Source organism: Amblyomma americanum, chromosome 2, assembly GCF_052857255.1.
Source record: "Amblyomma americanum isolate KBUSLIRL-KWMA chromosome 2, ASM5285725v1, whole genome shotgun sequence".
Lineage (NCBI taxonomy): Eukaryota > Metazoa > Arthropoda > Arachnida > Ixodida > Ixodidae > Amblyomma > Amblyomma americanum.
The window spans coordinates 74170153-74183420 of NC_135498.1; the positions used below are offsets into that span (position 1 = coordinate 74170153).

General features: G+C 45.1%; 1 protein-coding gene across 1 annotated transcript; it reads left to right on the forward strand.

The window, feature by feature from the left end:
• The first annotated feature begins 10526 nt into the window (after positions 1-10526).
• LOC144119769 (uncharacterized) lies at positions 10527-12951 on the forward strand. The gene is made up of 3 exons (XM_077652311.1): positions 10527-10583; positions 11599-12706; positions 12836-12951. Coding segments are annotated over exons 1-3 (1167 nt in total). The 3' UTR covers positions 12838-12951.
• Positions 12952-13268: the final 317 nt, after the last annotated feature.

Genomic DNA, 13268 nt, shown 5'->3' on the forward strand with positions numbered 1-13268 from the left:
TTTTGGGGAAAGCAAATGGCGCAGTATCTGTCTCATATATAATTGGACACCTGAACCGCGCCGTAAGGGAAGGGATAAAGGAGGGAGTGAAAGAAGAAAGGGAGAGAAGTTCCGTAGTGGGGGCTGCGGAATAATTTCGACCACCTGGGGATCTTTAACATGCACTGACGTCGCACAGCACACGGGCGCCTTAGCGTTTTGCCTCATTAAAACGCATCCGCCGCGGTCGGGTTCGAAACCGGAAACCCCGGATCAGTAGCCGAGCGCTCTAACCACTGAGCCACCGCGGCGGGTACACAATGAGCGTTCAATTCTCAAAACCTCCCCTCCCTCTCAAGATCAGCGCTTGCTTTGCTTCAGATCGATCTTGCTAAGGCGTTTGACCGTGTTCGCCATTCATTCCTGGTTTTCCTTCTTGAGCGAGCAAATTTTGGGTCTACTACTTGTGAAACTTTGCTACAGCAATTGCTCTACTCGCTTATTTGTGAATGGACATTTTTGAAACACCGTGCCAATCCGCTCTTCTGTGAGGCAAGGCTGCCTGATGTCCCCGCTGTTTTACGCCATTTATCTGGAGCCACTTTTTTCGAGTGTTCTGTGTAACTGTAATAACCATGGCTTCTTTGTTAGCTTTTTTCTGCGCTGACAAGCACAGCACTAACAAAGCTGCGTCGACAAAAGCTGCGTCGACAATACATCTATCTGGAATTGTCTCTCTGGCGCTCAGATGAATCGCTCCCAAAAGTTCGTACCTGTGGTTCGGTTCATGGGGCTCAAACCGCTTCGTTATGCTGGAATCGATTGATTGTGTGTACAAATATCGTCCGTTCCACTTAATTCATTTAAGTAAAGCGCAATATGTACTGGAAGGAGCGGGTTCCGGCGGTCGAGCATTACGAGCATAGTTTTGCTCAACATCGGCTTTCCATTTTTGGTCGTGCTTAGGCCTGCAACCCCTTTTTGTCAACATAAATTTATTAAGTACTCAAAGTCTAGCACTGCGCAGGCCATTACATGCAGCGTTTTATCGAATATTTGGCAGTTTTATTTGGGAATTCAATTTCGAGCTGATGAATCGTGACAATCTTTTCAGGACTGTTTGTGCAGGAGGATTGCCCTTAGTGCATCTGTATGTGAGAAAATTAGTTTCCCGTTACATCTTTTTTCGTAATCGTTGTCGTCGATGTATTTGAAGAGCATTATTGCCTCTCTCCTCCTTTTCCCTTTCGCGCCGCCCTCACATCATCTACAGCCCTGCCCAAGCCTATTTCTTCGTCTTGATTTCTACTAGGATGTCATTAAGCCGCACTTGTTCCCTTACCCACTCTGCCCGCTTCCGGTCGCTTACCATTACACCAATCATATTTCTTTCCATGGCTCGCTGTGTTGTCCTTAACTTAAGCAGAACCCTTTTTGTTAGCCTTCACGTTTCTGCCCTGTGGGTGAGATGCAGCTGTTGTACTTTTCTCTTGAGGGATGTTGGTAACCTGCTATTCATGACCTGAGAGAACCTGCCATATGCGCTCCACCTCATTCTTATCCTTCTAGTTATTTCCCTCTCATGATCAGGATCAGATGTTACTACCTGCATAAGTAGACGTATAACTTTACCATTTCGAGCATCTCACAGCCAATTGTGAACTGCTGTTCCCTTTCTCGACTTCTGAAAATTACCTTGGTTTTCTGCATGTAAATTTTAGACCCACCATTCAGCTCTGTCTCTCGAACTCATTGATCCCGAGCAGCAAACATTTTATTAGTTTTTTCTATTAGTTGTCTTCGCTCCCACCGCTCTCTGCTCATTTTAACCTGTTAGCCTCCGCCGGAAATAAATAAGAAATTTGGCGCTGTGTTCTCTGCAGTCTGCTCTTGAACAAACTGAGTTTCCTTTCTTGAAATTGCAGCACATATTTAAGCGCACGCTTAGAACAGTGACATTTGTGCAACCAGTTACTCAACGACTCACGCGCTGCGTGTCAGTCACAGAATCTAAAAGGTGTGTCCCACCAACTTCTTTGCCACCGCAGGTTAGAGCACGACATACTACAACCCTCTCATACCGTTCTGTCTAAACTCTGTCAGATACTAATATACCTGAATTCGGGGCGCTTTCTACTGTGTGGTCGGCATTTTCAAACTTCTTTTGCAAAGGCTTTTTTATAAGTAGACGCCATCGTCAGCGTTTCTTAAAGTTAATCTTCTGTTTGCAAGTTCTGCTCCAGTCTTAAAACTAAAACCTCATCATTAGCACCGCAAGCGTTAGAATACAGAATGCATTCATTCGCGTACAAACAAAACTTGACTGGAGTGTTCACAGCATCGTGGACGACATCATTATCCACGCTATTTTTTTGCAAAATTGTTTGAAAATGGTGCTTATTACCCCTGAGATTTAGCTTATGACAAGCCGATCTTGTCGAATTTTACTAATGGTTTAATTAGAAGTTAAAGAAATGGGGTCCGAGAACGGAACCCTGCGGAACTTTCAAACAAAACCGGTGAGGACTGTCAGTGAGTGTGACTCATGAGCAAACTCCGGAGGTGCAAATTTTTTGGGATCCACCCAAGCAATTTATCACCATACGTGCCTGTAAAAGAAAATGCGAACTGCAAGATTTCTCTGCCATATCCTGTGGAAAGCGTTGGAATTACCACTGAAAATGCGCTGGCATGTTCACGATTGCTAACTGAGCAGGCAGTGTCGTCTGTGAATTCAGTTAACGGTGCAACAGTACAAAAGCCGGCACGGAAAACATGCTAATCCTGCGATAAGGTGCTGGCTGTTAAGTACTGAGCAATTAATGTGTTGACGTCTACAGCTCACGGCGACAGCTGGTGATTATGGCACGCAAACAGTAATGTACTTTCTGCGAAACTGTGGCTGTCTACTTTATTCACAACGTGGGCGATTGAAGGGTGTAAACAAGAACGACGGTGAAGCCGATGTACTCATTAGTAAAGCTACCTACTTCTGGAAGCTAAAATTGTCAGTTTACGTTGAGGTCAACTCATACAATTTTTATTTTGAGTAAAAATTGTTGTAATTACTTTTTTGAGTATGTTCATGCCTGTACGCCTTCAAAAACGGTATTCCTTACCGTGAAAATGCTTGCGAAAATCCCCCCTCTCCTCACTGATTAAAATATCGGACGTTTGCACCGGGTATAACTCCGTGATTACCATGTTGAAGCGAATGACTGAGTGGCCTAGGCTCTGGGATCATCGCACGGGAAACAAGATCGTCGCAGGCGGTCGACAGTCAAAGCCGGCAAGTGGCGGTGAAAACTGTTTCGTTTTTTTTTTTGAGGGGGGGGGGGGGGTTCTAGCGAAGAAAGGCAGCTTGTAAAGAACAAGTAGCATAGTTGTAGTTAAAGCGCGGTACTGTATTCATATATACCAAATAAGATTTTTCCTCACTGTCCAACAACATGCCCCCCAGCCTGATATGCCCAATCTGAGGCAGCAATTGCGGCCAGCTTCTCCAACAACACCGTCCTTTGCTCTAGGCTTGTACCACCACCTCTCACGCATGAAGCAAAGCAAGGACGACGCAGGTACACACATAGACACTACGCACGCATCGGAATATTGCCCTTTCCCTGCTCTTTCTTTTCAATGGTCTCAGCTTCTTTTGTACATTCCAAAACACCCCTTCTATTTGATTCTGTTATGCCTGGGCACGGGCATGAATAGGTATGTGATTCAATCACGCATGCCGTGCATGTAAGCTTGTGACGAAATATGCCGATTTTTACATCCTTTCTGAAGAGTTCGCAATATAGAGCGGTTCAGTTTTCTTGGTTTTTATGTGTGCTTGATCCCTTGCCTTGCATATTGAAGGCAAAATGCAAAGAATGCATTCCGCTTTTTGACGATGAGGAAGAGCATTGATTAAATTGGTCCATTTTGTATGCTGCCAGCAATCGGCGAGCGCTATCCTCATCGCCCCACGTGTATGTGATCAACTAAGTGATGCCTAATGCCTAATATTATGAACGAGCTCTACCTCTTCTTTCTTGGCTTTTAAGCCTAGAAGTTTGTATAACTATTGTCTAGAGTTTATTAAAACTTTTAGCGGCCGAGTTCATGCTGCGTCGAGATTACCGCTTTGCAATAATGCATGCGCGATTTCATTGTTCAATCTCATGCATGCACATGGAACAAGATTGATGGGTTCATGCGGTTTTAACGACCCAAAGCGACTCAAGCTATGAGGAACACCGCAGTGAACGGCTCCGGAAATTTCAACCAACTGGGGTTCTTTAGCGTGCACTGACATCGCAGAGTACACGGGCCTCTAGAACTTCGCCTTCATCGAAATTCGACAGCCGCGGCCGAGATCGAACCCGCGTCTTTCGGCACAAGGAACAAGACAATTAAGGTTGTAACAAAATGAAACTGTATGCACTAATTATCAAGTTAAGTGACTTGAACTTATCCAGCAATGACGTAACGTGTGCGACCAGTCTGCTTATCATCATCGCCTGTAATCGGCGTCTCGGCGCAAGCATTTCTTTTGTAAGAGATAAAGGAGGGAGTGAAAGGAGAACGGAAGAGAGGTGTCGTAGTGGTGGGCTCCGGAATAATTTCGACCACCTGGGTATCTTTAACATTCACTGACATCGCACAGCACACGGGCGAATTCACCAACTGGCCCAGTTTTCAGTGTTACTGAACTGAACGAGGACACTGTCCTTGGCACAATCATATTTACATAAGTCTTATGCAAGTCACGAGCGAACCAGTCACGTCAAGAGTATCACGCTGAAAGAAATAAACCCGGGCACAAGAAACACGTTCGAGGGAGGCTTGTAAGGTATGCTTGATCGCCACAGGGAACGCGTGGCAAAAAAACACTTCTGAAATACGCCTGACAGAAAAAAAGACACTCGTACAAGCACGTGCGAGCGCGGACAAGTAATTGTACTCGAACGCAACAGAGAAGGCATCACAAAGAGAAACACTCTGAGCTGTTTAAAAAGCGTAAAAAATTGCAGTACTTCTAGGGGGTCTGTGTTTTATTATCTAATGAGGACATCGTGGATTCATGGGCGTATATTAACAATCCTACGGTGTCTTTTAAATAAATTTTTGCTTAACTCCTAGCTCTTTCTTCCGTACGAAACTTGAGCCGGTTCTTATCAACGCTGTTTATGTTGTCACTCTTTTTGCAAGCCAATAATTTCATGAGCAAATGCGCTTTGCATAAGCTTCTGTTATTTGCACTTCTGATGACAAGAAGGTCATTGGAAGCGTCATGTCGCTGCAACAATCGCCCATTCTTTCGCCTATTCACGCGCCGATTGTTTCGCCTATTCAAGCGCCTATTCTTTCAATCGTTCGTTTCGCATCTATTTCTTTCAACTCCCTTCTGCCTGCACGCGGCAGTGACAGTGGCGCCGTTGGAGGTAGTCATTTTCAATTGGTGTGCGTGCAGGACACGATACATACGGGCGGACAAAAATCTACGAACAAAGAGAGGTTAAAATGTAGTAGTTAAATGCACTCCGGCGTTATATTTTCTCGTAATGTCTATACCAAAAAAAGAATTGATCACAAATTTCTATTTTTTTTGGTAAACAATCTGTCTGTATCAAGTTACATGTGCCGTGTTCGCGTATTCGTCTTGGAAGAAGGTGAAAATTGCGGGAGCTGGTTTGTTTTATTGTTTGTTTGCTTTTCAGCTTTGATTATTTACATCATCAAAAAATAAAAATTTCCAGCAGCCACTGTGCCATCTACTCACCCTCACTTTCGGCCGGGAACGGGTTTTGTAATAAATTGTATTCAGTTTTCTTTTAAAACGGGAAGAAAAAAGGCTACCGAAAGCGGCCTCTACTCATGAGAGCTCTACGCTTTTAAAGGAAAGCGGCGATAACCAAGAAATGGCTAAAATCGGTCTCAGATTATCGATTAACTTGGAATTTCGACTTTATATAACGTATTTTTCTCCCGTAATAAATCTTTCTTTTTTTAGTTATTAGAATGCGTGCCACTCTCTCCCCGCGTTCGCTAAGCGATAAACGTGATCGTGGCGTCACTCTCACCATAGCTTTTCAATGTTCCGCATGCCGGGCGTTTCAATTTTGAGTTGCTGCGAACACGAAGATTTGTGTTTTAAAGCCGCGCAGAGGCGAAATTCAGCCGAATTGAAGCACCAATACCTACTATCCGAAACCGAAAACTTGTGCTTCGGGCGCACCGTAATTCAGGTTATGAATTCCCAACAATTGTATTTTTTTTATTCGCTGCATTTTGTGCGCCTTCTTTGGCTCCATTTGTCTCACCATCTTCGTTATAGTTTTCGCACTCTTCAGTCTTTTTCGCCCAATATTCTATCGTTGTAAGTGGAAACAAGAGGTGTCGCTTGCTCTTCCTCGCCGGGGCGACCACATTTAGATGGCGGCCAAGCATAAAAGTCTCTTGTGTGCTGCCCGATGTCAGCACGCGCTGAATAAACCCTGGTAGCCGAAATCAATTCGGAAACTTCCAATAGGGCGTATCTCATGGCCCAGCTGCAGCTTCGGGACGTTGACCCCCACGTCGGTTGTCCTAAGCGCTAGAGGTACTCCACCCCCTTTCGTTCTTTCGAGAACATCTCGCTCAGTGCATGCATGTTTACATAGCACACCAAAATGTACGCAGTTATTTCTCTCCGGGACATGGCTCCAACACAGCGCGAACTCAAGATTTGCGTCAGCAGTTTATGGTTCATGCATTTCCACCCACAATTCGCTAAGTATGCTGAGAAGCACAGGGTCAGCATTTTTCTTCAGCGACGGTCGTAAAGCAGAGTCAGTGTTCAGAAGGCGCAAATAGTGACTTTCTCTCGTGACGGCCCCTTAATCTGAAGGGAGGCGCAAAGCCGATCGAAGCGGGTATGTTTGTTTAAGCTCTGCAATTGTGGGCGATGTGCAACACATTCTGCGTCTATGTCTGTGTTTTTTCATAAGGGCCAAGTCTTTCTGCTTAGCCGGAGGAGACAGAATATGACATTCTATCACGTCGCTTACATCGTCTCTCTTGAACGTCGAAAAAACTAGCAAGTAGCAAGGTTATTTTTCAAATTCCTAAGAACAATCGACACCTTCTTGGACAGTAGTGGAATCATATTTTCCTTATTCTGTGTGACACAGGAGGAGCAGCTGACGACATCAGTAATGTAAGGATAACCCCACCCACTGGTAAAGACAACTGCCACATTACACGATACTTTGTCTGGTGAAATATTTTATCCGCGGCTTCGCCGGATTTTGGTGGATTTTGGCTCAATTTTGGTGGAGGTTAACAAGCTAAAGTGGAAGAAATAAATTTCCTGGGCTCCTACATATAGCTAATTACTCCTATTTGAGGAGTTGACTCCACGATATTTCAGCTTCTCGACACTGAAACAGACGCGGCTTTGCAGACAATGAAAAAATTAGCATCCTTTTTTCTCATCTGGTTCCGAACGGTGTGAAGTCTGCCGTCTCGAAATCCAGACGTCGCCTCCAACGCAAGCCGAGAAGAAATCCAAGCACGAAATTCCAGTGATATCACACAGAATTCAATAGGAGAAGTACATTATTGCATCAGTTAAATTAGGTAGAAATAAGTTACCACAGTGAATTGCGCCTGCACACCACGTCACATTGCAGGAATGCAACTCGAGTGCGGCTCGGTGAAAACCGATAGATGTTTTGGCAGGTGCGCAACTACCGTTGAGATATCTGATCTGAGAGTGGTCATTTGCACTTGTGACCGGCTGCAAACAAAACACCCAGTAATGCCAGAAAACGAGAATTTGGGATCGTTTTGGTATTGTTTCTAAAGACGTGAACTCGTTGCCAAAGGAAGCTGGCCTGGAGGCGCGTGGCTACTGCAACGTATATTGCTAAGGTTTGAGTTTTGAATCCCAGTTGAGGCACTTTTTCGTCCAGCTACCACACCAGCATGTCATGTATATGTCATGCAGATTTTCTATGCGACTATAACAGGACTTCCGCGTTACCTTGGTGGGATTTCGGGGCAGTGAATATTTTCTCTAAGGTTTATAAAATTAAACCTTGCTGATCACTTCTACTTCAGTTCTGAACAAACCTGAATTCATGTCCTTCTGTGGTTCATCACCTTGCTCAAAGCCTGGAACCGAATCTCTCAGAGACTGCCGTCACGTTCCTTTCAAAATAACAGGCGACACCTGCGTTCCGCAGAACCGTTGCAAAACACTGCTTGGTTACGCCTAAGCCGGATCAAAAGATGTGTTAAATTAGATCCTTGAAAACTACATCGCAATATCATTAGAGAGACGATGAGTTCGCTGAAATTGCAGTTCTCGTTTTACTCCATAACATATTTTAAACTGAATTACCCTTCATGGGTAGGGAGAGGGCAGGCCGATGGTTTCTTGACACACAAAGTGATCAAGAGAGGGAAAAGTCGCATGGTTCTGGCCAACGCTTAAACAAGAGAACTTGTCATGTTTTGGGCGTAGAGCCTGTGGTAGAGCCTCGAGGTTGAGAATTCGCCTCGGCCTCGCGAGGCAATGGGTTCGACTCCCAGTGCCGATCGACGACCCACCCATTTTTGGAAATGATTACAAGCCATCTCCCCGTTTGAGCCATTAAATGGGCTTCTTTCAGTTCATTGTAGGCGCCGTGTTTTCGTAACCTGGTGAGCCTTTCGGTTCTGGCATTAGTGGGAGTCCTAAGGCGGCTTTGTATGTCTGCTGCATCATGCTATCCAATTTTTCATTTTTTGCTTTCTCTAATTTTAAATAAGGGGTGGCATAGAGTATCCTGCTTAGCGCAATGGCCTACACTAGTCGGAAAAAACATCTGTCCCTTATTCCTTGTCTTTGATTAGCTATGCGGCGGATTAATCGCGCCGTCACTTCTACCGTGCATTTTGCTTAGTGAGTGTGTCATTGTTCTTTACATTTCTTTGTAAATGCAATCCCAGTATTTTTATGGCGTGTACATCTTTGATGGATCGTCCATTTACGTAGACGTTAATTTGCAGAGGGAAAGTTGTAGTTAGCCTAACTGTTTCTTTTGTCTAATAAAAAGAAGTTCAGATTTTTGGTCTGAACAAGTGTGGCCGGTTTACCATGCGCATGCCTCAATGGTGTCCAATGTTTCTTGGAGTGTGTTTTGTATGTAGCCTTCGCATCCTTTGGTTACCTAAAGGATGATGTCGTCTGCATAGAACGTGTGATGTAGGTCTGCTATTTGTGCAAATTGGGCGGGAGGGTGACTTTGATGAGAGGGAGGTTCAAAGGAACAACCCACTGATCTTCTATGACTCGGCAGGGCTCCGTCCGGTCATAGATCAGTGGGCTTTATCAAATCTTCTAAAATCCCGTGGTGGTTCTGAATGTTCGGTGCGACGTGCTGGGGTGGCAGCCGTTCAAATTAGAAGCGTTTGTCCGAATTTTCTTTGATTGTACAAAATGTTGTGCAGTATGGCAACCCAAAAATTATTTCTACCATCTTTTATTGAAATTTTTATTGTATTGTTCTCGAAGAAAAAAACAAGCGCACTGCATTTTCAACGCATTTCAATCATAAAAACTCGTTCTACACAGTTTCAGTTCGTACGCTGTTCTTTGAAACATTTCTTCGCGGGATATACTGAAAATTTACCATCCTTGAAGAAAACATTTTCTAAAAGTTTTTAAGAAACAAATGATAAAAATTAAGAAATACGACAGATTTAGAGCGAGAAATGATTACCTTTCAGCATCATTATGCATGGCGGCCGCGCTGAAAATTCTCATGGAGTTAAATACGCTGTCAAAAATCGTCCGTTCTCTCTAAAGTCGACAATTTTCTAGTTCAGCAGGACCCAAAAAATATTTCTTCCGAAGCAATTGAGAACCCTTTTACAGCCCTCATAGAGCTCTGGAAGCCTCAAACAATCGTCTGAATGTTAACACTGTAAAGGAATTTCAGCGTTTTTATGGCCCCACCAGGCACTGATTTTGAAAATGCAAAGCTAACATCTTCACTAAGCCAAAAGCGCGACATAATGTCTAAGAACGAACTGCGGCTTTACTTACTGCCTTACCAAAATGAATTCAGTTTTAGTAATCCATACGCCAATGAATCTGAACTGCGCTGAATGTGTTTTGTTTTCCTTTTCCCTCTTCCCACATCGCCACGTGTTTCTAGAAAAGCCTTCGGATTTGAAAAAAAAAAACGAGAGCGCACGTGATTTAAATGCGGAAGCATAAGGGCGCGGTGGCTGCTCACAGAGTCGCGCTAGCCGGTGCTTCTTTTATTTTAATGGCTTCCTTGAATAGAGGGGGCTTGGAAAACACACTGATCCTATGAAGAACGCCGCCTCGCAGGTAACTCGCCAGCGTCAATCCGTTCTTAGGGTGTCGTCAGCCTGCTTCGATGAAGCGTAAACACTTCTTCTAGACGGACTCAGACCTCACATTTTTGTTTTCCTTTTATATTGCCCCCTATTTGCACGCAAGAAAAATTCCAGTGCGCACTGTCAGCCCTGTCTACTGAAAACATGCGCAGTATATAAAGCCTCCGATGGCATGCGGGAACCAGCACTCTCTAGACAGCACGAGCACAGCAGCCATGATCGCAGTGAGTATAATCCAACCCAGCATCCTTCATAGATGTTAACGTTGGTACTACTTAATGTCATAGTAAAATTAGATGGTAAGGGGGTCTCCATTTGTTTCTAATTATTTCCTTCTGGCTTGAAAGAACGCATCAAAAACGGTTATTAAGAACCGTTTTCTGGAACTTTGAGAGGAGCCCATAGTCCAGGGCTACTACGGAGACTGAAGCAGCTGTCGCCCGGTCTCTACCAGCCGTCACTGGTCTTCCATGTTTGAGCTGAACAAAAGCTCATACCTTTGCTCACGTGGTGGTTTTTGTAAATTGGCGACTGGTTAATAAATGTTTCCTGCATTTTAAGTAGTTACCCTGTCACATATACTCAATTCTTTAACGTTTACTATATTTGAAGCACATTGTAATTGATGCAAAAAGTAAAATAAATCCTAAAAACAACACAACGCACAATGCCTTTTGTGCAGGCATTCACAGGTTGCGATAGGCAGCTGTCTTCTTTCATACTTCACCGCTCCTTATTTCCATTTTTGATGTTGCCTGTTAAAAACATTAAAAAAAATTACTTGCCGCAGAACCCTGAAACCATTATTGCGGTTGTGGTTCTGAGCTCTGTGTATATAGCGTTTTACTAGACCTACAATTGATGCAAATATTTTCGCAATTTACCGCATGGTTCTTCACAAGAGGTCTGTCACTTAACTTTAAAAGACCATCATGTTGAACAAAAAGCTACTCTACTCTCCCCCAGGCGATTTTCCGTAAAAGTAAAACACAGATAAATGTTTTCAACCTACTTACTGCCTAGTAGGAGCAACTCTCGCACCTCATATATTAGATAAACAACGTTGTCATAACACCACTATAGGATAAGATCCTACTTGTGACACTTCATTACATCAAACAAGACATGAAAAGACTAAATGCCTTCAGCAATGAGTGATATGAAAAAATGTTGCACCTTTTGTTTTTTACTAACATATACTCTTCTATCTGTAAACCTGTCTTGCATAATCCGCTGCAGATGCAAGTACCTCTACTCCTGGCCTTGGCCGTCAGCTCCTTTGCCGGCTACGCCCCTTACAACAACTACCGCGTGAGCTATGGACTCGGCTCTGCTTACGGAGCGTACCCACTTCACACGGCTCCAGCTGTCGAGTCCTACCGCGCCACTTCTGCCGTCGTTCCTTCCTACAAGGCGGTCGTCGCTTCTGCGCCAGCAGCTCTATCTTACCACGGCTCCGCACTGCCTGCCGTTTCGCGCGTGCAAACATACCATGCTGTCCCTGCGGTCCGCGCCGCTGTAGCTGCTGTGCCTTCATACGCCACCTACCAAACAGATCCGGCTATCACACGCGTCTACCAGGCGGCACCGGCTGTCTACCACTCTGCAGGAGTCTACCAATCTTCTCCAGCCGTCACCACCGTATCAAGGGTGACGCCGGTGGGCACTTACCATCCAGCTCCAGCTGTTGCCACAGTCGCTGCCACCCCAGCCTTTGCCACCTACCGTTCGGCACCGGTGCTCACCCGCCAGTACCACAGCGCTCCCCTCTTCGCTTCCTCTTTTCGTACCGACGCTGCTCTCCCCGCTGTTGGCAAAGTGGCCACCTATCAGACCGGGCCGGCTTTCTCTACGTATCGTAGTGCACCCGCTCTGACTCACGTCTACCAGACTGCCCCAGTTCTTACTGCTGCGCCAGCCATCGCCACCGCAGTCCACGCCGTGCCCTCCGTGGCTACGTACAAGGCTGCACCAGCTGTCACTGGGGTCTACCATGCCGCTCCTGTGGTGGCCTCTGCTCCAGTCTCCACTCTTACTGCTGTGCACGCTGTCCCAGCGTTGTCCGCCGTTCATCGGGCACCGGTTGTAACAACCGTACACGCGGCCACTGGAGTCTCCAGGGTGACCAAGGCTGACCCCTTCCATGCATTGGAGCACCACACCGTCCACACGTCTCCTGTGGTTTCCAGCGTTGCCCACGCCCCTGTTTCGACCGTCGCCCACCTACCAGGCTACGGATACGGTGTCGGAGCCCTGCGTTACACCCAGGGCCTGCCTGTGTACGGCCACAACTACGGCTATGGTCTTGATGCTTTTGGCTACACTGCCAAGATTCACAAAAAGAAATGTGAGTAGATAATTAAACAGCGACTGGCTCTAGTCGCGAATTTGGCACGACTTTTTCGAATACTCCTTTTAAAAAAGAGCAAGCGTTTGTAACAACCAGTGGTAACGTTCATTCTTTTTTCTCTTCCAGAAATTATGGTTGCGCTAAGAAAACAACGCATCTTCAAGACAAGACGTCAAGATAGGCCCCTGACTAGCTGCCTAATGCTGTTCAGCACTGTGAAATAAATTGTTGATATGTATAGACCACAATGCTTTCAAAAGTGTTTTCTTTCTACTCATAGATGCGTATAAGCGTAAGTAAATGTTGCACTAACTTTAAGCGACCTCTTAATAAAGTTATGTGCAGATTTAAAATGGAGCTTAACATCATTCACATACTGTGAATGCCCACCAAAAGTCGCATATGCAAGCCATACTTCATGCAGCAAAATGGCGCTAGCTGCCATCTTCCTCATTTTTGTGGCAGCTCCTAATGCCAAAGAGCGTTCAATCTGATCAAAAGATTAGCCACTAATTCACAACCATTTTGCACTTAGCAGCAATATCTTTTAAGTCAATTT

Excerpts from the sequence above, each read along its gene's own strand:
- LOC144119769 (XM_077652311.1), top strand. The coding sequence starts at position 10,527 with ATGGCATGCGGGAACCAGCACTCTCTAGACAGCACGAGCACAGCAGCC. Across the intron at positions 10,584-11,598 it reads GCACAGCAGCCATGATCGCA|ATGCAAGTACCTCTACTCCT; the intron begins GTGAGTATAATC and ends AATCCGCTGCAG.